This window comes from Prosopis cineraria, unplaced genomic scaffold (assembly GCF_029017545.1).
Source record: "Prosopis cineraria cultivar Desert tree isolate PC_DT_omini unplaced genomic scaffold, ASM2901754v1 PC9, whole genome shotgun sequence".
Lineage (NCBI taxonomy): Eukaryota > Viridiplantae > Streptophyta > Magnoliopsida > Fabales > Fabaceae > Prosopis > Prosopis cineraria.
This window is the reverse complement of record NW_026555340.1, coordinates 8,003,191-8,029,068: the sequence shown is the minus strand read 5'-3', so window position 1 is coordinate 8,029,068 and position 25,878 is coordinate 8,003,191. Positions and strand designations below refer to the sequence as shown.

The 25,878-nt window shown below is 34.9% G+C and overlaps 1 protein-coding gene across 1 annotated transcript in view; it reads left to right on the top strand.

The window, feature by feature from the left end:
* LOC129320065 (uncharacterized) overlaps positions 1-25,878 on the top strand; it is a 58,360-nt gene that overhangs the window by 18,208 nt on the left and 14,274 nt on the right. The window contains exons 6-17 of the mRNA XM_054965214.1: positions 2,509-2,605; positions 3,561-3,730; positions 6,677-6,834; positions 7,024-7,209; positions 7,299-7,388; positions 11,965-12,045; positions 12,770-12,910; positions 12,996-13,078; positions 16,295-16,433; positions 16,510-16,593; positions 18,711-18,869; positions 18,953-19,040. Coding sequence (XP_054821189.1) covers positions 2,509-2,605; positions 3,561-3,730; positions 6,677-6,834; positions 7,024-7,209; positions 7,299-7,388; positions 11,965-12,045; positions 12,770-12,910; positions 12,996-13,078; positions 16,295-16,433; positions 16,510-16,593; positions 18,711-18,869; positions 18,953-19,040 — 1,476 coding nt within the window. The remainder of the gene's footprint in view (positions 1-2,508; positions 2,606-3,560; positions 3,731-6,676; positions 6,835-7,023; positions 7,210-7,298; positions 7,389-11,964; positions 12,046-12,769; positions 12,911-12,995; positions 13,079-16,294; positions 16,434-16,509; positions 16,594-18,710; positions 18,870-18,952; positions 19,041-25,878) is intronic.

Genomic DNA, 25,878 nt, shown 5'->3' with positions numbered 1-25,878 from the left:
CTTCCCTTTCATCCTTAATACACCTTACCTGTTCTAGATCTCTTGATTTTCTTTCCCTACTCTTGGCAATCTTATAAATATTTTGCTCTCTTCCTTCGTCTCAGGCTCTTATAAAATTCTTCAAAAGCTTTAAAACGAGCTTCACCCACAGCTCTCTTAGTTTCCTTCTTAGCCATACGGTACCTCTCCCAATTTTCCTCATTGTTACACAAATGTATGGCTTTAAAACAGTTCTTCTTATACTTGATTTTGTCCTGTACACTATTATTCCACCACCAAGACTCCTTATCTCTCGGACCAGAACCTTTTTGATTCTTCCAAAACTACTTTTGCAACCTCCCGTATCTTTTTCGCCATATCCTCCCATATGATGTTAGCACTTCCCTTAGATTCCCAAATTCCTTTATCCAAAAGATTTCGCTTGAAAATATCTTGCCTCTCACCTTTTAATTGCCACCACCTAATCCTTGGTGCTACTACTTGTCGACGTTTTTGAATTTTACTCATAATACACACATCAAGGACTAGGACCCTATGTTGTGTCGTTACAGCATCTCCGGGGATCACCTTACAATTTTTACAAAGTCTTCTATCTGTGTTCCTAACCAAAAGAAAATCAATCTGTGACCTTGAGGCTCCACTTTTGTAAGTGATGAGATGCTCATCTCTCTTCTTGAAATAAGTGTTGGCAAGCTTAAAATCATACGCCAATGAGAAATCAAGAAGAGTTTGTCCTTCATTGTTTAGCTCTCCAAAACCAAAACCACCATGCACCCTCGCATACTGACCAGCTTCCCTCCCGACATGCCCATTAAAGTCTCCTCCAATAAAAATCTTTTCACTCTGTGGTATGTGTCGAATCAACCCCTCCAGATCCTCCCAAAATAATTCCTTAAGACTGGCTTTTGTCCCGACTTGCGGCGCATAAGCGCTAACAATATTAACAGTCTCACGTCCAATTATCATTTTTAAAGAAATAATTCTGTCTCCAATTCTGCTAACTTCTACAACGTTCTTCTTCCACTCCTTACCTATAATGATGCCTACTCCATTGCGTGCACTTACTTTTCCTGTATACCAAAGTTTGAAACCTTGAATATCCTTAGCTTCTTCTCCCGCCATTTTGTTTCTTGCAAGCAAAGGATATTGATTTCCTTTGAATCATAACCCCTACAACCTCTACAGATTACAATTTAATGTCCCAACATTTCAAGTACCAAATCTAATTTTGCTCTTATGGACTAACTTCTTTAGCCGCGTGCGTCCAGAATGACGCGGTAGCCCTTGCTCATTTAACACTACATCCGGGCGCCGATGCAGCGGCTCTAACTCACTTATCACTGTACTCGAGCCATGCAGCGCGTTACTTACGGGCAACGACCTAGCATTAACATTATAACGTCTATTGTCCATGTTCATGATAGATTCAACAAATTTTTACATTGGCTATTGATGGCCTAACACAACCCTCCTCCTTTACCCGGGCTTGAGACCGGCTATAAACATAGGCGGAGAGTTGCAACCTTGAAGGAAAATTTATCCGTGGCACAAGTAAGATGAAACAACAAGCTGATAGTGGAGATTGATGCAACAATTTGTTAAGCAAAAATTTAGATTTTGCTTTTATAGTATCCTTAGTCACTTAACAGTTTTTAAAAATTTATTAGAAGGAAAAATGTGGTAGTGTCATTTCCTAAAATCCTTTTTTACTTAAAAACCTTTTCCTTGAAGGAAGAAGGAAAACTGAACCGTACTATTATGTTCAGTCAAAATTTTTGAGAATTTCCTGGAGTCTTCTCTGATTATTTCAATATGGCATACAAAGATAAATAGGATTCTGTGTTAATATAAGATAATTGAAAAGTCAGGGAAAAAGAAAAAAGCAACGATACAGCATAGTCAAAGCAAGTAAAACGCTAAAATAATCAGGATACAAAAAAGAATGATAAACTCAGATCATATGGGCTAAATATTGGGCCCACAGTGCCATTATAAATATTGCTAATAAGCTTTATCCCTAAATATTTGTTGGTTATTATATGTTATAAATATTTTATAGTATATGTTGTTGTTGTTATTATTATTATTACTTAAAAAGAAAAAAAGGTCAAATATGATCAAACTGAAGCGGGTTAAACTAAATTGAAACATGTTTGTTGTGTGGTTTAATTTTGATAAAAAAGCCCTGAAACTTCTATAAATTAAAAAATCTAGGTGTGAACTAATGATGCTCTATTCCACATGCTAGTTGTTACAAGTTTCATGGCTGTAATGTTTTACTGATGGATTGTCATCATTTTTAAATAACAATGCCACATCCAGTAGGATTGTCGATTGAACATAATTTCCAGTGATGTAATGAAGTGAGAATTTCTTTCAGATCTCTAATTAATCGTGTCATTTTTCCATGGCCTGATGAATTATAAGATCATGACCGATTGTGTGTTGATTAAAGGCCACAAATTAACTGTAATATCTTGTCCTGAGTTTGCATTATATTTCTTCCAGAGAACTTTAAAGCAGTTGATATCTGCTCTGATGCTAGAGAAACTTGCTATAACTGGTTTAGCAAAATTGGTTCTGTGCGAGAGCTTCTTCCACGCATGTAAATTCCTGATCCTTCATGACGTATTAAGTCTATTCTCTCTCTTTTTCTAATAAAATTAGTTCTGTGACTTTTTCCACTGTTTGAAACTTTCTGACCTCTATTTCAGATAACAATCTCTTTCACTGCTGCAAATCTTAATTTTAGATTTAAGAAACTGTTGCTTTTGTGGAAAACTATATACATATAGAGTTCCATGATCTTAAACTAAATGCACTGTAGTCTTATTAATGGCCATGCTCCTATGCTGCACTTATGAGACTGAACATTATAATCCAAAGGAGATAGTTCTGTCAATTATGAATTACTCCCTTTGGACCATGATGTAAGTCATTGTCTAAAACTTGCTTTATCTAAAACATAGGACATTGGGTAGGTGTTATATTCTTTTCCAATTACACCTTTACTTTATTGAATAATTAATGAGGTGTTTTTGAATAAGCCAAATGTTATATTTATTACTTTCAAGGGCATGATTGTAAAGATGTAGAAATTTTTAGAAAATCAAGATCTTAACCAACATTTTTGATAAACATAAATTAATTAACATTAACAATACATATATTGTAGTCCAGAGGGAGTATAAATTAGGAGCATGGAGGCTCAATGTATGTGGAATAATTTTTTCGGGAATCTGGATGTCGAGTAAGTGCGTGTGCAAGTTGTAAAGATTTCTGGCACTGACATGACGATGTTATTTATTGGCATATGTTTATAGTATTGTATAGTTATTCATGATTAACTCTCAATTTGTTTCATAATCCTCTATGTAGTGCTAATTCAATAGAATATCCCAACTTTTTTCTGGCTAGTACTCCATAAATATTGTGTAAGGCTTTTTCCAAGAGACTCTTTCATGTGATAACCTTTTTTTGTTAGAATTGTTATAGACCATCAAGGTTACATCTCCCTGATGGCGATTTATGATGTTTGTTTCCCTGGAATTGTGCTGTAGTTACTTGGAGCTGGCAATATTACCTTGCTGGCGTTTTCTTCTTGACGAGCCTCTGGATAGTCTGAAGCGCTTGGTAATGATGACCAGAGGATTAGGAGATCCAGTGGCATTTGCTTATTGTCATCTATACATGGCTCACTGCGCCCAGAAGTTACCTTCACATGATATAGGTATAACTATCTTATAACATTAATTTAAGGTTAAGATTTATAAAATATTTTCATCTGGAGAAACATTTGGACACTTTTTGATTAGTAATATAAGCTATGAAGATAATGGTGTGAAAACACACAGAGGCAGATATATGTGTGCGTGTTGTGTGTGTGAAACTGAAGAGAATATTTGAAGAAAAATTTCTTATTGATGATAATACTTAAGTGGAATTATACTCTATATACGATACCATAATGTGCGAGGAAATGAAATGGATGTCGAGTAAGTGCGTGGTGCAAGTTGTAAAGATTTCTGGCACTGACATGACGATGTTATTTATTGGCATATGTTTATAGTATTGTATAGTATTCATGATTAACTCTCAATTTGTTTCATAATCCTCTATGTAGTGCTAATTCAATAGAATATCCAAACTTTTTTCTGGCTAGTACTCCATAAATATTGTGTTAAGGCTTTTTCCAAGAGACTCTTTCATGTGATAACCTTTTTTTGTTAGAATGTTATAGACCATCAAGGTTACATCTCCCTGATGGCGATTTATGATGTTTGTTTCCCTGGAATTGTGCTGTAGTTACTTGGAGCTGGCAATATTACCTTGCTGGCGTTTTCTTCTTGATGATGACCAGAGGATTAGGAGATCCAGTGGCATTTGCTTATTGTCATCTATACATGGCTCACTGCGCCCAGAAGTTACCTTCACATGATATAGGTATATAAAAATCTTATATAACATTAATTTAAGGTTAAGATTTATAAAATATTTTCATCTGGAGAAACATTTGGACACTTTTTGATTAGTAATATAAGCTATGAAGATAATGGTGTGAAAACACACAGAGGCAGATATATGTGTGCGTGTGTTGTGTGTGAAACTGAAGAGAATATTTGAAGAAAAATTTCTTATTTATATAATACTTACAAGTGGAATTATACTCTATATACGATACCATAATGTGCGAGGAAATGAAACTCATCACTGTTCAGCGAACAACAACAAGGATAGAATTTGAAATAATAAATTTGTGCTTTAATTATTGAATATTACTTAATTTCAATAAAAATCATAGCTTCCTGTCATAGACTTGACAATAAATATGGATAAATATCGTAATGAATTTGAAATTCAAATGGAATGAGAGCCTATTGTTTAAAGCTTAATAATTAAGTGATTTAATTTATTGTGTAAAGATTTTATAAAAAGCATAAGTTATTTTCTATTTGATTGCAATAATAAAAATTATTTATTATTTAATCATTTTCATACTCTATGATGCCTTCTTATATCTCTACTCTTAAAAAAAGATATGTAAATTGGCCCACCGGTTGAGAAAAATCTTGTGCCCAGATATATGGATCAAAATTTTGAAAATTTGGGAGTATGGCTTGTTCACATTGATATACAAGGGATATATCATTAAAATTTTGAAAAATTATAAGGAGCTTATCATTGATATATAATGGTATATTATTGACAAATATAATAAATCGGCTATAGTGCAAAATATAATAAATATTGCAAAAACCTCAAAAATGATTTATTATTAAGTGATGTTTCTTATTTGATGATATGTCCATGTATCTCTATTTTTGAACATTCTCTCTTATCTAGGAGGTCTAGTTATATTTAGAAGCTAACCAATGTAGCTTCTCAAAATCAACAAGTCTTGTCTCTCTAGGCAGGGCTGGCTATATGGATTGCATGATGCTATTATGTTCTATTAACAACCAAATTTTTGGATATATTGTTCACCAAAAGGTTTTGTTCAATAACTTCTATGGGTGTTTTCTTGAGGCCTTCCTCTACCTCTTTACAAGACTAAAGGTTGTTTGTTCAACCTCTTCACTGGCACCTTCAATGGTCTTTTTCATACATATTTGAAGCATCTTAAATAATTTTTCACCTTTTTCTCCTTAATAGATACTGCGCCAACTCTTCTTTATATATGATCATTACAAATTTTATTAGCATCCTCATCTGTACTACTCCAACTATATTCATGTTGTCTCTTTAATGTCCAAAACTCAATATCATATGGCATAATTGCTCCTATAGCAGTTTGATAAAATTTTCCTTTTAGCTTATTAGACACTTTCTAATCACAAATAATTTTATTTTTGTGAAACATCCCCACCAATTTCACCATCATTTTGCATAGTCAATCCCAAATACCTGAACTTTGACTCCTGTGGGTTGAGCTGATCTCCTATTTTGACCTCCAAATCATTTTTAACTTGCCTTGTATCAAACTCTTGTGCATATATTCTAAAAAGCTTAAGCAATCATTGTAAAATTTCTGAAAAGTGATCTCTCTGTTTTTTAAAATATATTATTTCATGAAATTCGATCAAATAAATGCGCCTTTTATGTGAAATTATTTCAAGATTAAAGTTGGGGAGTAGATGTGATTTAGAGCAACTAAGAAAAGAGGGAAAAGAAGATTGAGAGAGATAGCAGTTGGTAGGGAATTATGGAAAATGAATGATCTGAATTTCAAACCATTATTGTCTAAGAAAAGGGTATAACTTCTCTTTATAGGAAACCCCAAAGACAATATCTTGAAATAAAATGACGCCTAATAAAGGAAATGAAGTAAATCAGATAATAAGTTACTAAAAAGTTTCCCATCATTTTTGCTCCAGTTTGAAAGAACTCTCCTTTCGAGAAGAATCTAAATGGAGAAACTCTCAAAAGAAATGATTTGAAAAATAAATATCCGTACTTCAAATACTAATTAAAGATGGATAACTATCTTAATAAGTTTGAAATGTAATTTTAACTAATATTAAATTCTCCAATTGATTCAAGATTTTACAGCCTGCATCCATCTAGCGAGTCTATGACATTTGTTCAGACCTTCACTTATGTTTGTGCATATTTATATGAACATCATACTGCATAGACTCTGGAATTCTGTCTAACAAGTACTGTTTCAATTGAACAGGATATCTTGTTACATGTCTTAATGACATCAGAGTTATCTTGATCCGAATCTTATCCCCAAATGAAAGCATATATGGAGACAAAAGAAAATTGTTTGTCAGTCTGATGGAACCAACCATTGAGTATGTTATGAATTGCATATTTAAGGGGATGTCTCAGGTATGTAGTAATGATTCCTTTTGCAAGAAGAATTGTTCAAAGTTTTCATTATTATAATGATAATTAAATTAAATTCTATAATTTAATCAGCAAAAAGAAATGAAGAAAAACAGTCGGACAGTGTTTTTGCATGCCTTTATCCTCATTTTATCCTTTATATTGTTTTGATGTCATATTTCTGTCTTGAAGATGCAAATCAGTGATGTTCTTACTGAGCTTGGATTGAGGAAGAAACAACAGTCTTCTGGCAGTGTCACTTGTGTTTCCGTTTTTCTACATCATTTATTGAAGGAACTCCCAATTGAAGTAATTTTCTCAAATATTATTGAAATCCTTCATCTCATTGAGTGTAGCAAGGATAAATCCTTTGATCAGGTATAATGCATTTGCTAGGTGTATTCTACCCGAAATGCTACTTCACTTCTTGGAAGTTGTTGTTTTATTATTCCTTTGGCTTTATGCAGCATATGAATTACAGATTGCTTGGATTCAGGCTTAATGAAAGGAGGTGCTCGTATGACATTGCCAAAACTGTCCTTGATAAAGTCATTCAGGTATTATACATTTCTGTTCTGGTTTCACCATTTAAGAGTTGGGTTGTCACTTTCTTTGAATATTATTTTATATTCCACGTCTCTTTGTTGATTTGAAGGGAGGACATTGTATTTTCTATAATTCTCTAGGGTGGGCAAGGATGAGCTGGAGATTGGTGATTTATTCTAGTAAAAAGTTATTTGGAATGCATGGAAGGGGTGCAAGATTTAGCTCCTCCGCCACTCATTTTGATTGCATGTAGTCAGCATCTCTAGGTGGGTTTTCTTATGTAAAACATAAATTGAGGAAAAGACAGCTGAGTATCTTTGGTGAACTCAGTACTTTATTCAGTTAGGGTTTAAATAACATAACAGTGAGGCAACAAGTCTGCCTCCTAGCCCTAATCCCATAAAATCTGATTCTGATTGAGGAAATCAGATCTATCTAAATCAATATATTGTGATAAAGGGGGTGCGAGATTTAGCTCCTCCGCCACTCATTTTGATTGCATGTAGTCAACATTTCTAGGTGGGTTTTCTTATGTAAAACATAAATTGAGGAAAAGAAGGCTGAGTATCTTTGGTGTGTTCTTTACTCAGTTAGGGTTTAAATAACATAACAGTGAGGCAACAAGTCTACCTCCTAGCCCTAATCCCATAAAATCTGATTCTGATTGAGGAAATCAGATCTATCTAAATCAGATCTATCGAAATCAGATCTAATTCTACTAACTACTTTTGAAATAATTAAAAATAATAGAAACAGATAAAAGGGCTGAGCCCTGCAAACAAACTAAAATAAAGGAAATAAAAAAAATCACTTTAAATAAAGAGAACAACCGTTGTGACTTCCAACAAAAGCTGACCTGTCAATTTCTATCTAAATGGATAATACAACAACAACAACAACAACAACAAGCCTTTATCCCACTTGGTGGGGTCGGCTACATGGATTGCAAGACGCCATTGTGCTCTATCATTTATCAAGCTTTTAGGAATATTATTAATTAAGAGATCGCGTTCAACAACTTCCAAGAGTGTTCTCTTAGGCCTTCCTCTACCTCTCTTAATCGGACTCAAAGTTATATGTTCCACTCTTCTCACTGGTGCCTCCCTTGGTCTTCTTTGTACATGCTCAAACCATCTCAACCGATTTTCTACCATTTTTTCCTCAATAGGTGCCACCCTCACTTTTTCGCGTATGTGCTCATTTCGAATTTTATCTTTACGTGTATGTCCGCACATCCATCGTAACATTCTCATCTCTGCTACTTCCAACTTTATGCTCTTGCTGTCCCGTTAGAGCCCAGCATTCACTACTATATAACATTGCCGGTCTGATAGCAGTGCGATAAAACTTTCCTTTAAGTTTATTAGGCACCTTACGGTCACAGATAACTCCTTTAGCTTTTCTCCAATTAAACCACCCAGCTTGAATTCTATGTGAAATATCTCCACTGATTTCGCCATCATTTTGAATAATGGCTCCCAAATATCTAAACTTTTCCACTTGAGGTATAATTTGATCTCCCAATTTCACTTCCAAATTATTTTTGAATAGTCCTTTACCAAATTTACAATATAAATATTCCGTCTTACTTCTACTCAGACGAAAACCTTTCGACTCCAATGTCCTCCTCCATAACTCAAGTTTGCAATTAACCTCTTCTCTTGTCTCTGCTATAAGAACTATATCATCCGCGAAGAGCATACATTTCGGGATTTCCTCTTGAATATGTTCCGTCAAAACATTTAAAATCAAGTTGAACAAATAAGGACTCAGAGATGATCCCTGATGTAGTCCAATCTTTATAGGAAAATCCTTTGTTTGACCACTAGGCGTTCTTATACTAGTTTTTACCCCCTCATACATATCTTGTATGGCTTTAATATAAGCAATCCGTACTCCCTTTTTTTCCAACGCTTTCCAAAGCACTTCTCTTGGTATACGGTCATAAGCTTTTTCCAAATCAATAAAAACCATGTGTAGATCTTTATCTTTACAACGATACTTTTCCATTAATCCTCCTTAGTAGATAAATCGCCTCTGTAGTTGATCTACCTGGCATAAAACCAAACTGATTCTCAGAAATACTTGTCTCCAATCTCAACCTGTGCTCAATTACTTTCTCCCACAATTTCATTGTGTGGCTCATGAGTTTAATCCCTCTATAGTTAGTACAATTCTGAATATCTCCTTTATTTTTATAAATAGGAATTAATGTACTTCTCCTCCACTCATCAGGCATTTTTTTGGACCGTAAAATCACATTAAATAACTTAGTTAACCATCTCACCCCTTCTTCACCTAAACATTTCCACGCTTCGATAGATACACAATCAGTCCGTTGGCTCTACCATTTGCCATTTTCTTAAGAGCTTCCTTTACCTCCTTATCACGTATTATTCGATAGAATGACAAATTTTGTTCTCCTTTACCAGTTATTAAATCCTCCAAGTTACTAGATGAATCCTCTCCATCATTGAAAAGTTTAGAAAAATAAGTCTCCCATCTATTTTAATTTCATCATCTGTAATTAAAATTCTTCCCTCTTCATCCTTAATACACCTTACCTGTTCTAGATCTCTTGATTTTCTTTCCCTACTCTTGGCAATCTTATAAATATTTTGCTCTCCTTCCTTCGTCTCAAGGTTCTTATAAAATTCTTCAAAAGCTTTAGAACGAGCTTCACCCACAGCTCTCTTAGTTTCCTTCTTAGCCATACGGTACCTCTCCCAATTTTCCTCATTGTTACACAAATGTATGGCTTTAAAACAGTTCTTCTTATACTTGATTTTGTCCTGTACACTATTATTCCACCACCAAGACTCCTTATCTCTCGGACCAGAACCTTTCGATTCTCCCAAAACTACTTTTGCAACCTCCCGTATCTTTTTCGCCATATCCTCCCATATGATGTTAGCACTTCCCTGAGAGTCCCAAATTCTTTTACCCAAAAGATTTCGCTTGAAAATATCTTGCTTCTCACCTTTTAATTGCCACCACCTAATCCTTGGTGTTACTACTTGTCGACGTTTTTGGATTTTACTCATAATACACACATCAAGGACTAGGACCCTATGTTGTGTCGTTACAGCATCTCCGGGGATCACCTTACAATTTTTACAAAGTTTTCTATCTGTGTTCCTAACCAAAAAAAAATCAATCTGTGACCTTGAGGCTCCACTTTTGTGAGTGATGAGATGCTCATCTCTCTTCTTGAAACAAGTGTTGGCAATCTTAAAATCATACGCCAATGAGAAATCAAGAAGAGTTTGTCCTTCATTGTTTAGCTCTCCAAAACCAAAACCACCATGCACCCTCGCATACTGACCAGCTTCCCTCCCGACATGCCCATTAAAGTCTCCTCCAATAAAAATCTTTTCACTCTGTGGTATGTGTCGAATCAACCCCTCCAGATCCTCCCAAAATAATTCCTTAAGACTGGCTTCTGTCCCGACTTGCGGCGCATAAGCGCTAACAATATTAACAGTCTCACGTCCAATTATCATTTTTAAAGAAATAATTCTGTCTCCAATTCTGCTAACTTCTACAACGTTCTTCTTCCACTCCTTACCTATAATGATGCCTACTCCATTGCGTGCACTTACTTTTCCTGTATACCAAAGTTTGAAACCTTGAATATCCTTAGCTTCTTCTCCACGCCATTTTGTTTCTTGCAAGCAAAGGATATTGATTTTCCTTTGAATCATAACCCCTACAACCTCTACAGATTTACAATTTAATGTCCCAACATTTCAAGTACCAAATCTAATTTTGCTCTTATGGACTAACTTCTTTAGCCGCGTGCGTCCAGAATGACGCGGTAGCCCTTGCTCATTTAACACTACATCCGGGCGCCGATGCAGCGGCTCTAACTCACTTATCACTGTACTCGAGCTATGCAGCGCGTTACTTACGGGCAACGACCTAGCATTAACATTATAACGTCTATTGTCCATGTTCATGATAGATTCAACAAATTTTTACATTGGCTGTTGATGGCCTAACACAACCCTCCTCCTTTACCCGGGTTTGGGACCGGCTATAAATATAGGCGGAGTTATCTAAATGGATAATATTGTGATAAATCTCACAAATGAGGATTGTGACATATGAAAATTCTGTTAGTAAATGGGTTTGATTTAGAGAGATAATATGTGAATTTGGTGTGATCTCACTCTAATGATCCTAAGCAAGATTACACACCAGCAAATATCAGTCAGATTACATCAGCAAATAAGTAAACGTATATATCAGTCAGATCCCTAGCTAGATTGTGTTTGTATTTATGGCCGTCTCATCACAGTAGAGCTTGATAGTCTAGATACTTCTAACATGGATGCTTAAAAAAAGTAAACGTATCTATATCCTATATGTATATGATGTGATACTTGTAGGATACTTAAACACCTATATTATAATATTTGTAATATGATTATTTGGCTTTTTACTATAACATGTATTTATTGTTAAGGGGTAGAATGATAGTTAGGTTTCAAAAGATTGATTAAATAACAATTAGGTCCTCGACAAAGTCTATATAGTCAAGATCTTTCATCATATTCATATCTTTTCTTTTGATGGCAATGGCAGGTCATTGAGCAGTATGATAGCTTACTCGAGTACTTAAAGGTTGTAGATGCTTATGCAGATCTCATTCTTCAGAATCGGATGGTATGTTTGAATGACTAGGAGCAATCCAACACCTATTAATGCCATCAAGAAAATTGGATTTTTTTTTTATTTCTTTAGAATGAAAAAAAGCAACATGTACGTGAAAGATCTCAGAGCACAAGTCTGTCGGTGGATCCCATGAATTGAGCAATCGTAAATGACATCAGAGTTGAATTAAAAGTTTGAATTGAGCAATCATAGGTGACATCAGAGTTGAAATCATAAATGAATATAGGAGGTAGTCTGGCAAAGGAAGTTGTTGGTTTTTCTTTCTTTCCGAAAATGGTTGGGCATGCAAAAATTACTTATTTTATTAAATAACAGAGGAACTCATACATAGAGTGGCGGAGGTATCATAAACAGGATCGCTTAATTCTCTCCAAGAACATGGAAATAATTAAAAATTGTTCTAGGAATAATAAGCAGACAACAATATCAACTATAAACATAAGGATAGAGCTTTAAAGGATAAGTTAGGGTTATGTAGTCATCATACCAATTAGACATAAGCCCACTTCCAAACACTTTCTTTCATCCATTCTTTTCTTCCTTCATTCTTTATTTATATATTTTCTTGAAAAATAAGTCACATGACATAAAATACATGTTTAGTCAGACCTTAAATGATAAAATCATACTTGAATTTGTAGTCATAATGAGATCAGAGTTGAATTTCAACAAATACTTTCTTTTGTTTTTCCCTAAACATGGGCCCTTATGCCAGGATAATATTCTAATCACCATTTTAGAAAGCATATCCCGATATGCATATAAAGGGGTTATAGAAGATGAAATGCTAAGCTTGCAGTCTCTATTGGTGAAGCTTCTTTCTCATTTCACATGCCTGGAAGATGTATTTGCGCTGGTATTTCCTATAGTCTTTTTTCTTTTCATTTTGAACAACAAATGAATCCTAAAAAGTGATTGGTTTAATTGTTATTCTTTCATAGAATCACTTTCCTGAAGTTTTAGATATAACGCATGGGAACACACGGACTGTTGTCTTTATTCGCATCCTTGATATCGCAACAAGGTACCTTTTGTCAAGAAATTTATGTTCTTATCCTTTATCTATCTTGTAAAAGTTCTGATTTTCTAGGTCCTTTCAGATGTGATCACCTCATTGGCCTTGATACCAACTTGCATTGTGTTTGATATGATTCTTTGTTCAATGTAGATATGGGAATGGAAATAAGGTTCCAATATATACATTTGCAAACTTGCCAAATATACCAAAGCAAGCTATCCTATGAATACATGCACGCCCTCACAATCCTTCCACTTCATTCATAGTGAGCTGCTGGGTGCCTCTACAATCAAAGGCATAACTGATGTAGATAGTTCATAACCTTTGTCCATAAAAAATGCTCAGATTTAATCTTTCGTCTTATAAAGAAACAATCAACTTAAAATGCTTGGTGCTCATATAAAACTAGATTGGAAGCAATATTCATCATTTCTTGGTTGTCACAAATCAACTCCACTTGATTAATAATTCCAACCTCAATTCTCGAAAGGTTGCTTCAACCAAACAAGTTCACATATTGCTAGGCCATGGCATGTTATTCAGCTTTTGTGCTGGAATATGCAAGCACATATTGTTTCTGGCTTATCTAGGAGGCTAAATTATCACTAATAAGCACACAATATCCTAAAATAGATAATCTATAATAGGAGATACAGCACAGTTTGCGTTACTATAGCCAATTATTGGAGTATTGCCTTTATCTTCATATTGTAATCTGGCTAGGAGCTCCTCTTATCACCACATGCAAATGACTATCACACAAAGATGATAAGGACTGACTACATACACTCAAAAGCAAGTGAGAAAACTGGGTGAGTGATGTTGAGGTAGTTAAGTTTTTCATTTAGTATTAACATGTTTGCAGTCTAACATGCTTGTTTTGCTGCTCACTGTGTCTATGTGTTGAGAATCAAAATATTCTCCTTTCGGACCACAATATGAGCCATAGTTAACTAATTCATGATTTACGAACAAAGTTAGTTGAAACTTTAAATTCTTAAAAATGTTCATTTCTTTCCTTTTATACTATCATTAAATATTTTATATAAGAGTCTTGATAATAGTAATTAAAATTCTAATGCGTGATTTTTTTTTTTCAAAAAAGAGTAATAAATGAAGTAGGGGTATAGCTGAAAAAACAAATATAGAAGTTATCCAATGTCCTATATTTTGGACCATGCAAGGTTTCTAGAAGATATCTTATATCATGGTTAGGAGGGAGTATATCGTATTTATTGTACAATATTAGGGCTGACTAAATTCTCGTTAAGTAGATCGTGTATCTTTTGTCATTATTACTCTTTATTTCTTTGTCTTATATATACCATTATAAATGAGACAGATTGTAGTTCAATACATTCACTAACTAGTTTTCATATTTCTCACTATTCACATAGTACCAGAGCCACGGTTATGATTTTTTTTTCCAGGTTGTGTCTCCTTCCAACCTTTTCCTTTTTTTCTGGAAAAAATAAATAAATCAGAGTCACTGTTTGCTCAACCGTTCAGATGTACCACTGCTAGAAGCTCTATCGATGACATGCGCCCTACCACTATGTTCGGAAGCCGCCAATCAATTAGATCTTGAAGTCGGCCACCATCTGCCATGACACATGCTCCCACATGCCATCGAGACTCCCTGCCCAATCTTGCTAAGAAGATTAAGGTTTTTTTTTTGGTTGTGTGTGGAAAAACAGAAGGGCTGGAACGAAGCACAATCCTAAAAAAAATCAGAACAGTGGCTCTGATACCATTTGAATAGAGAGATGTGGGAAAAGAAGTTTGTGAATATACTAAGCTACATTCTATTTTATTTATAATCATATACACAAGACACATGAGTAAAGAGAAATAATGACTAAAATGTATACTGATCTTCGTAAGAAGAGTTTAGTTAGCCCTAATATCATACAATAAATACAATATGTATTTTGATTCTCAACCTATTGTGTTCATTGTATTATATTAGGGTTGACTAGATGCTTGCTAGGCATATCAGTATATATCTTGTCATTATTACTCTTTATTTCTTTTTCTTGTTTATGCAATTATAAATAAGACAGATTGTAGCTCTATATTTTCACTGACTACTTTTCAAATCTCTCTCTATTCACATATACCATGTTTCCTTTGGGATATGGCAATCCTAGTAGAAGATTGGGCCACCTCACATATCAAAATGTATTTAAACCCATATCCTTAGATTCAAAGGAAGAGAATAAGTATTATGTTGAATGTTGCCATCTTGATCAATGATAATGTCATCTACATAAACAACTAGGTGGTTGCATTGAGTAGACAAGATCAGGTGATAGAACCACCTTGCTATGAACCACCCCAAATATCTTAACAATTGAGCTAAATTTGCAAACCGATAAGGGGATATTTTTGACCCATAAGTAGATCGATATAGTTGATGAACCTTGCTGGACATCCTTTCTGCACCAAAATGCAAAGTAAATGGTTGCTCCATTTAAATCCTTTTAGATAAATTGCATTGTGCCGCCTATTTTTCAAAAAAGTAATTTTCAGTCTGGTTATCTCCAAATCTATGCGCTTCTGACATACACAAAACAGCTTTTTGCACTCATTTAGGCCACTACTAATTTTTGGTCATGCCTCTTGCCTTGGAATGATGTATTCCGTCCATACTAAAGGAAATTTGTTCTTGTCTTTTATGACATTCTGGTATATAGCTCTTCTCCTCAACAACGTGGAGATTTGGTATGCAACTCATTGAGATTTCAGAGTTACTTATCCAATGGGAAATTGACCTGTTGAAGATACAAGTTGGGAGGATCATGACCTTCTTTAAGCTCAATTTCCTAATTTCCAACGTGAGGACAAGTTGAGTTTGTTGGGGGGGGGGGAGTTATTAAATGGCAACAAATCTAGTAGATATCCTTCTCTAGACCTAGCAAAATTTAGTATCGAAGCCCCTAGGTTTAATATAATCCTACAGCAATTATATTTTCAAGCTTGAGCATTAATCATTTATTCTTATTTTAACACATGTTGGTCATGTTTTTATGCAATTATTTATTCCCTTTGATGGAGTTTTGAACTGCTTGTCATTAACTTGTAGGCTTCTCCTTTGTCTACACTCTACATTTTGTTTAGTCTTTTCCATTTGTAAAATTTAATTATGTGATCAATAAACTAGACAAGATACTCTTAATTTCATTTGATAAGAATTGTATTTTATGGTTATTTGTTAAGCAGGAATTGTCACACAAGACACCCAACAACCATACAGTTGCTTTTTGAAATTTCTCAGACCCTACATGATGATATGGAATTTATGAATGTTAAAGATGATGATAGCCATGTGTCTCGGCTGATCTCTTGCTTTGTTCACATGGTAAATTTTGTTATATACTTCTTTGTGGTAATTATTGTGCAGGGATTATGATTATTTTCTTGCTTATATTCACTAGGTAGATTATGGAGCTGATGTGGAGAGCCATTTAGCGTTTTTGGTTGATTGCAGAGGAGCTTTCAGTAGATTAGAGGAAATTAAGGTTGTTATTTTTGTCCTCCTAGTGCATCAAAGATAAAGCATCAAATTTTTATTTCAAGTTATATCATTTTCCATCTGATATTGCCTATCATGTCATAAATAGAGTAGTTAATTAAATACTTGGCAGCACCACCTCCCATGTTTGGAAGAGATCTGATGCTCAATCACAGCATCGACATGTTTGTGTTTGTGTGTGTCTGTGTCTAATTTGATTGTATCCAAAAAAGTACAGTGATACTTGGTGAAACTAGGCAGAAATCTGACAAGGGATTGGCTGTTGGGCTTGATTACTCAACATCATGTAGTAGCACAATGATAGTACAATAGCACAAAAGTACAATGATAGTAGCAAAGAGTAGAAAAATTACAATGAATCTAGACACTATTCAACCCTATGCACATTGTGGTGATACTTTACTACTCTGACATGGTTTTATTGCCTTAAAACCATGTTACACTTGGGGTATGTGATAACTAAGTTAAGTGGCATCTCTAGTGAAGTATTTCTCCTCTTCTCCACAACCCCTAATAAACATCAAGGTAACTGAAAACCGTAAGAGGTAATTATTGCAATTCAGTTGATGGCATATGATCGCTTCGTGGCCTTTATAGCCATGGAGGGAGCTTTTAGTTTACAAAGCTATTTATCTGGTTTAAGGCTGATCCCATTGTGTCAATGTTGTTGATTTGTACACTAATGCCTCATTTGATAGCAGGGAATTAAGGGGGGAGAAGTGGAAGTAGAAGTGGAATTCAAAATTTAGTATTTGGTACGCTTGAAGTGGCTTCTCAAAGAACTCAGTTCCATCAAATTTGATGGAACTGTGTTCCACACCCAGACCCTAAGAACTGGGTTCCACTTTGAAATTTCGTATCTGACCATTTTACCCCATCACCTTCTCTGCTAAAACAACCAAAGGATGATGAAGAAGATGAAGGACTATGTTCTCTTATAAAACAACCTACAAATTTAATTTTTATATTTGATTCCATGAATTTTTGTTCTTCATTAGTGGTTCATGACGGTTCTCTCATGGATCCAGATCTAACTCCTCATCTTCTCTCTGCATAGGTCCATGCCTTCCCATGTTTTTTAAATTTTGTTCCATGAATTATTTAAACTTTGTTCCAGTCTTTCGTTTTTCTTCTGAATGGTGATTCACAGCAAGGAAGGGGTTTGGCTACGAGGATTCAGAGGGTTCATATTGCAGAAGTTTTTTTTTTTTTTCTTTTATTTCTTTCTTTTTCCCCCCTTGAAATCTGGCTCATGTGCTCCCTGAAAGTGGAAGTTCATGTTTATTGGGTTTGTTGGGTGTTGAATATTTTGGATCATGTTCATGCTTGATGCAGGGCGGGCTGGGAAGATGCGGAAGAGGATGGAGCTTTTTTTTTTTTTTAAATAAATTTTATGGGTAATTTGGATTTTTTAAAAAATAACTATATTTATTAAATAAATCTTTTATCCTACTTCCATCTTCATAGCATAAATACTTTTATACCCAATTTCACTTCCACATCCACTTTTATTTCCACTTCCACTTCCACTAAAAACACTTCTTTGTACCAAATGGGGCATAAGGGACGACAAACAGGAACAAACTGAGTGCATGTTCTTTCATTAGAGGTGTTGGGATATTGGTTAGAGGGAAGACTAGTCTGATCCCACTACCAAAGGAAAAATATCATATCGCATCCTAGTTCCAAGAAAATTAAGGAAATTCACAAAAGTGAAAAATAAAAAGCATATTGACAGGAAAAAAGGAAATGAAAATGACAAAATACTAATTATCATATCAAGAATATCTACAAAAATTTGATGCTAGCAAATTAATATTATTAGAAATGGCAACACATTTAAGAGGGGGGTGAATTGAGTGTTTGTCAAAATTTTTAGTTCATTTTAAACTTTCTTGGAAAGTAGAGACTAATTGGGGTATATTAGGATATAAATAACAAGAAAATAGAGTTCTCACTAATGAATAAACAACAACAACAATGATGACTACAACAATAATAAACAACATGGAAAAGACGCGCTAACACAATGGTTGGATAAGTTTACTTCCATATGACCTAAAGAACGTTCATATTGATGTAGTCATTAATGCTTTCTTGTAGGAAACTCTTGTTCACTCCAGCAACTGTTTAGCTATTCATGCATTGAGGTCTAAAAAGCATCTCAGTTTTGTTAAATCCTGCATAACATTTAGTGAGATCACGGTACTTTCTATTTCTGCTCAGAGGAGGCAATTTGATCTTCTTCTAGAGACAGCCGAGGTATATTCATATTTGGCATTTAAAAATGTTACATGTTTTTTTTTCCCCTTTGCGTGAAGTGTATTCATGCTTGCATATTTCAGGTTGCTTTAATAGGGGGCTTGTTTTCTCATTCAGATGAACTCATTGACTCAGCAATTGGCTGTTTGCAGAGTTCAGACATAAGAGACGGTTAGTTTTCATGCTTTATTGTGTGAAGTTACTTGATTAAAGAGATGAGGAGATGGCAGAAAAGGTTGTAAATCAACTATATACTACTAAATATTTATTGTATTATTTTATTAAATTTTGACACTATTCTTATGAATTATCAAACTAGGCGTAATTCTTGTTCTTGAGAAACCCTCATGCAATTGGCACTGAAAACTAATTAATTCAGCAGTTATATGTAATGTCTTATATCCTTAGGCTCTGTTCTCATTGATTTGAAACATTGTTGTGTTGATATTTTCAGTTTCTTTCTTTCTAATTTCTAGTGATTTTGTTGACCAGTAGAACTGAATGATAAATGACTCAAGATTCAACGGACATTTTCCCTTTTCAGAGTTCCCGTGTATATTGTGCATTATGTCTGTAATCCTAGAGGAAGAGGAATAACTTTTCTATTAGTAGTGACAAGGGGTAGTGTTGGTCTCATGGTTATATGGTCATTGGCTCCAAAGTCAATGACCCAATAGTCAAGAGAATATTTATTTACAGCATTAGAAACAGACGAAGATTGAGAAGAAATTCCTAAAAACACCAAAGAATGTGTATCTACTCTGGAGTTTTCTCTAGCATCTCCAAAATTTCCTCATTTCGTTGTCAATGAACTTGACCAACCAGGACATGATTGTTTTGTTCTTTTGCCTTCCAAACTACATATTTTTGAGGCCTTAATTTCTTGAGGAATGGTAACTTCAATGGGGTAGTTATCTTACTGACTTAACAAACAATAACAACAACAAGCCTTTATCCCACTAGGTGGGGTCGGCTACATGGATTGCAAGACGCTATTGTGCTCTATCATTTATCAAGCTTTTAGGAATATTATTAATTAAGAAATCACGTTCAATAACTTCCAAGAGTGTTCTCTTATGCCTTTCTCTACCTCTCTTAATTGGACTCAAAGTTATTCTCACTGGTGCCTCTCTTGGTCTTCTTTGTACATGCCCAAACCATCTCAACCGATTTTCTATCATTTTTTCCTCAATAGGTGCCACCCTCACTTTTTTGCGTACGTGCTCATTTTGAATTTTATCTTTATGTGTATGTCCGCACATCCATCGTAACATTCTCATCTCTGCTACTCCAACTTTATGCTCTTGCTGTCCCGTTAGAGCCCAGCATTCACTACTATATAACATTGCCGGTCTGATAGCAGTGCGATAAAACTTTCCTTTAAGTTTATTAGGCACCTTACGGTCACAGATAACTCCTTTAGCTTTTCTCCAATTAAACCACCCAGCTTGAATTCTATGTGAAATATCTCCATTGATTTCGCCATCATTTTGAATAATGGCTCCCAAATATCTGAACTTTTCCACTTGAGGTATAATTTGGTCTCCCAATTTCACTTCCAAATTATTGTCGAATAGTCCTTTACCAAATTTACAATATAAATATTCCGTCTTACTTCTACTCAGACGAAAACCTTTCGACTCCAATGTCCTCCTCCATAGCTCAAGTTTGCAATTAACCTTTTCTCTTGTCTCTGCTATAAGAACTATATCATCCGCGAAGAGCATACATTTCGGAATTTCCCCTTGAATATGTTCCGTCAAAACATTTAAGATCAAGTTGAACAAATAAGGACTCAGAGATGATCCCTGATGTAGTCCAATCTTTGTAGGAAAATCCTTTGTTTGACCACTAGGCATTCTTATACTAGTTTTTACCCCCTCATACATATCTTGTATGGCTTTAATATAAGCAATCCGTACTCCTTTTTTTTTCCAACGCTTTCCAAAGCATTTCTCTTGGTATACGGTCATAAGCTTTTTCCAAATCAATAAAAATCATGTGTAGATCTTTATCTTTACAACGATACTTTTCCATTAATCCCCTTAGTGGATAAATCGCCTCTGTAGTTGATCTACCTGGCATAAAACCAAACTGATTCTCAGAAATACTTGTCTCCAATCTCAACCTGTGCTCAATTACTTTCTCGCACAATTTTATTATGTGGCTCATGAGTTTAATCCCTCTATAGTTAGTACAATTCTGAATATCTCCTTTATTTTGATAAATAGGAATTAATGTACTTCTCCTCCACTCATCAGGCATTTTCTTGGACCGTAAAATCACATTAAATAACTTAGTTAACCATCTCACCCCTTCTTCACCTAAACATTTCCACGCTTTGATAGATATATAATCAGGTCCATTGGCTCTACCATTTGCCATTTTCTTAAGAGCTTCCTTTACCTCCTTATCACGTATTATTCGATGTGAATTTCAGGAAATTCTGTTCTATATTGCATTTATCATATCGAGAAATACACACACACACACACACACACATATCGGGAAGACAAATACAAGATATCAGATGCTCAATCCCACAAATCATGGAGGAAAATCAAACAAAATAAGAAGCAAGATAACATAGGAAATAGAACTAAATCCGAAACAAGAAAACTGAAATCTAAGAGATATTCCGAATATAGTCTTTCTATAATAGATAAATAATAAAAATGGAGTAAACTCTATAATAATAAAGGACTTGGTTATTGGGTCCCATGAGAAAAGCTATACCTCAAGCTGGTTCATATGTGTTGATCATTCCCAGCTGCCAGTTAGCTCTTCAAATCTCACGCTTAAGAGTGCCTTTGTCATCATATCTACAACTTGAGAATTTGAGGACACAAAATCCAAATTAACACTGCCTAACTATATCTTCTGTTTTATAAAGTGATGATCAATTCTCACATGCTTTGTATAGTTATAATGTATTGGGTTTTATGCTATCCTCATAGTGGTGTATTATCGCACAACAATTTCATGGGCTTTAAGACATCCACCTTCAACTCCTTTTATAACCTTTTATCCACATCCCCTCAAATTCCTAGAGCCAATGCTCTCTATTTTGCCTCTCCTACCATGGGCTATTCCTTGCTTCTCCGTCTAACAAAATTACCCCACATGTAAGTGCAATAAATGCCCTGTGGTAGACCTTCTATCAGATATTGAGCCTGCCTAGTCAACAGCTAATTGTACTTCCACACCCCTATCATGTCCTTTTGAAAATAACAATCATCGATGTCATCTTTAGGCATCTCCATAGACTATGTCCAAGTGTTGCTCTTATGGGTTGCTAATGAACTACCTTACCATGCTGAAATCTTATGTTTGGTCGAGTATCTAACAAATATATCAATTTGTAATACTCTAGCATCTTGTAGCCACAAGAGTCCCAATCTTGCATCAAGCTTCAAAATTTAAAGGGGTGTATTAGAACAGTTATTCTTTTATTTATTTCGTAGATATTATAATATCATTTGTATTGTAGACATGGTGTAATATAGAGATTGGGCATTAACATTATAATGGAATCCAACCAAGTAACACAGTAAAGAACAAGGAAACAAACAATGACAAACTGACAGTGTTAAAATGTGTAGTTAATTGGGTAAATTTATTTTATTCCTTTAGCAGATAGATATTAGTTGGTGGTTAGAGGTTAATATACCATGTATTAATATACTCTTATAAATATCACAGCAAGCTCTTGTAAATATTGAGAGAAATAATGAAGAGTATTTTTTTCACCAAATTTGTCATGCTATCAAAGCCCTATTTGAGGTTCGGAGTTTTTGAAGTTGGGTTCAATGTTTTGCCTTAGGGTTCAGTACTGTTTTTGTGCGTTAGGGCAAACCCACTATTGCTGGTGACTATTTTGCCTACACGCGCCGGACCATAGCTTTCGCTTGTAGCAAACTAGTTGAACCTAGAAGTCTGACCACCGTCCGCTACAACACATGCTGCTCAAATTAATCTTCTTAATGCTGCATTTTCGGTGCGTGGGAGTGCATCTGAGCTCTATTTGGTCTTTGGTCACCTTCATTCTACTTAGAATCTCCTCTCCTTGTTTTAGTCATGTCCAACTAACAAAACATGTCTGATAGTACTAGGCCTTCCTTGTTTGGGTTTTTTGGGGGAGTTGCCAAGTGTTCCGGTTGCTTATTGATTGACTAGAGCCAACTTTGTAGCTTAGTCTCAATATGTTCGTACCTTTTTAAAAGGCCGAGGGAAGCTTAGTCATTTACTTGGGACTAGCCCTATGTGAGGAGAACCCAAGTTCAATGCTTGGAATGAAGTTGACTCAATGGTAATGTCTTTGGCTGTGGCAATCTATGGCCTTAGAAGTTAGTTGCATGTGTTTGTTTTTGTCCTAGGCTAAGTAGATTTGGGATATGATGCATTAGACTTACTCAAAGGTGAAGGATGTTGTCCAAATTTATGAGATATGAACCAAGATTTCCGATACCAAATAGGGCAGTAAATATATCATTGAGTACTCTACCCTTATGAAGAGTCTATGGCAAGAATTAGCCACTATCAGTGTATTATTTTGAAAGATCTTGATGATGTAGCTACCTTTAAACACTTCATTGAGAAGTAGAGAATTTTTGAGTATCTTGTTGGACTTAATTCAGAGTTTGATCCTATAAGAGTTCTAATCCTTGGTCGGGAAGATGTTCCCCCTCTTAATGAGACTATTGCTATTGTATTAGCAAAAGAAGGCCGTTGAGGAGTGAAGATGGAAACTCCACTTGTGGAAAGTTTTGCTTTGATTTCAGGGAATATTGCTTCTCGTTCTGTGGAGGATGAAAAATGAGGAGACTCTTCCAAGAAAGAACCTGTTCGGTGCTCTTATTGCAAGAAGTTGTGGCACGCCAAGGAAAAGTGTTGGAAGCTGAATGGTAAGCCTCCAAATATGGAAAAAGGACAAGCTCATGTGGCCATTGATTTTACCAAGGGAAATTCTAGTTAGTCTCATCTTAAGGGGGAGATTGAGAAACTTAGATCTTTGTTGGAGTCACTTGATAAAGCGACTACTTCTAGTTTTGGTACAGGTATTTGTTCTTTAAGGTTCTCAGGCATCTCCTTTCAACTTTTATTTGTATTATTTTCACCTGTATTTATTGCCTCAAAACAACATTTTCTTCATTATTGGATTGTGGATTCTGGAGTCTCAAACCATTTGACAAATTCCTCCAAGAATTTTGTATCTTATAATCCATGTCCTAATACTAAGAAAATCATGTGGGGTGATGGGTCTATAGCTATTATAGCTGGTCAAGGGGATGTCAGATTGAGTGATTGTCTTGTCCTAAATTGTGTGCAAGCCTCATCTCTGGGGAAAAACTTGCCACTGATTCTAATTGCTATGTTCTATTCTCTTTTATCTTGTCTTTTTCGAGAGTGAGAGACGAATTAGATGATTGGACTTGCTGAAGAAAGAGATGGATTTTATTTATTTATTTTTTTTTATGAACCTAGTGAATGTAGTAGGATTCAAAGCTTGATGGCTTCCTCCTCTTCTCAGTCAAAAAGAGCCGAGTCTGCACAAGACTAGATTTGGCTTTATCGTTGTCGTTTAGGTCTCCCTTCATTTAATGTTTTGAAAACTATGTTTCCTTGTTGGTTTAAAGATGTACTTGTTGAATCCTTTAATTATAAATGATCTTCATATCCTATGAGTAATAAAAGAACTTATGTTCCTTTTAATTTGATTCCTAGTGATATTTAGGGTTCCTCTAATGTCCCTAATGTTACTAGGTCTTGATAGTTTCTATTCTTTATTGATGATTGCACCCATGTAACATAGATTTTTTTGCTAAAACAAAAATCTGATGTTAGTATTATTCTTCCCACCTTTTATATCATGATTAAAACTCAATTTGGAGATGGGATATAAAGGTTTAGGTCTGACAATGGAAAAGATTTTTTTTAATCAATCACTATCCATATTTTTTTATGCACATAAAATTCTACTTGAATCATCCTTTGTTAATACTCTAACAAAATGGGGTGGCTAAGAGGAAAAGTAGTCATCTTCTTAATGTTACTAGAGCCTTATTGTTTCAAACTAATATGCCTAAACGATATTGGGGAGAAGCTGTTTTAACTACAAGACACATGATTAATAGACTTTCAACCCCTATCCTTGGTTCAAAAAGTCCTATTGATATTCTTACCCAATTTTTCTCTAATTTTAATACATCAAGTGGTCTTATAACTAGAATATTTGGGTGTGTTGTCCTTGTTCATGTGCATTCTCAACAAAGGACTAAACTTGACCCTAGAGCTCTTAAATGTGTTTGTTGGGTATTCCTCTACTCAAAATGGGTACAAGTGTTATCATCCTCCTTTTAGGAAGTTTTTTATGTCTACTGATGTCACTTTTTCTGAATCTGATTCTTCTTTCAATACCCCTCTTGAAAGAGAGAGTCCTCTTAGTGAGGATTAGGGTAATGATCCTCTTGTCAACGAACTTCCTCGTTCCTTACCTAGTGGGACCTTGGAAGCATAAAGTCCCGATTCTCACCTCAAGTTTTACTTACATGTTCACAATTTATATTGCAATACAATATAATAACAAAGATATAACCCTTAATTTATTTTTAAAATGTGAGATCCCGACTTTGTAGAAAATATGTCAATAAAAAGGGCTTATGGAAGCATAGACGCACACCTACTTAATAGATAAATCAAACAATTAGTTTTTTCAAAAACAAGTCACTCGCCAAGAAATGTGGTATAGAGCAACGTGCTCTGCCTTTGTGACATGCACCACGGCTTACACACCATGCGCCACGACACATGTATAAAATTCTGTTGTCATGGCAGATTTTTGATACGAAATTCCACCATGCACTATTTTCACATCCGATATCCAATTGGAGTGATTTAAGTGCCCATACGAAACTTATAATATAGTCTATCTGATGAGAGAAGTTTAGACATGATCCAGTGGTTTGATCTTAAATTGAATCCCCGGGTGCAAAGAACTACTTTTCTTTGA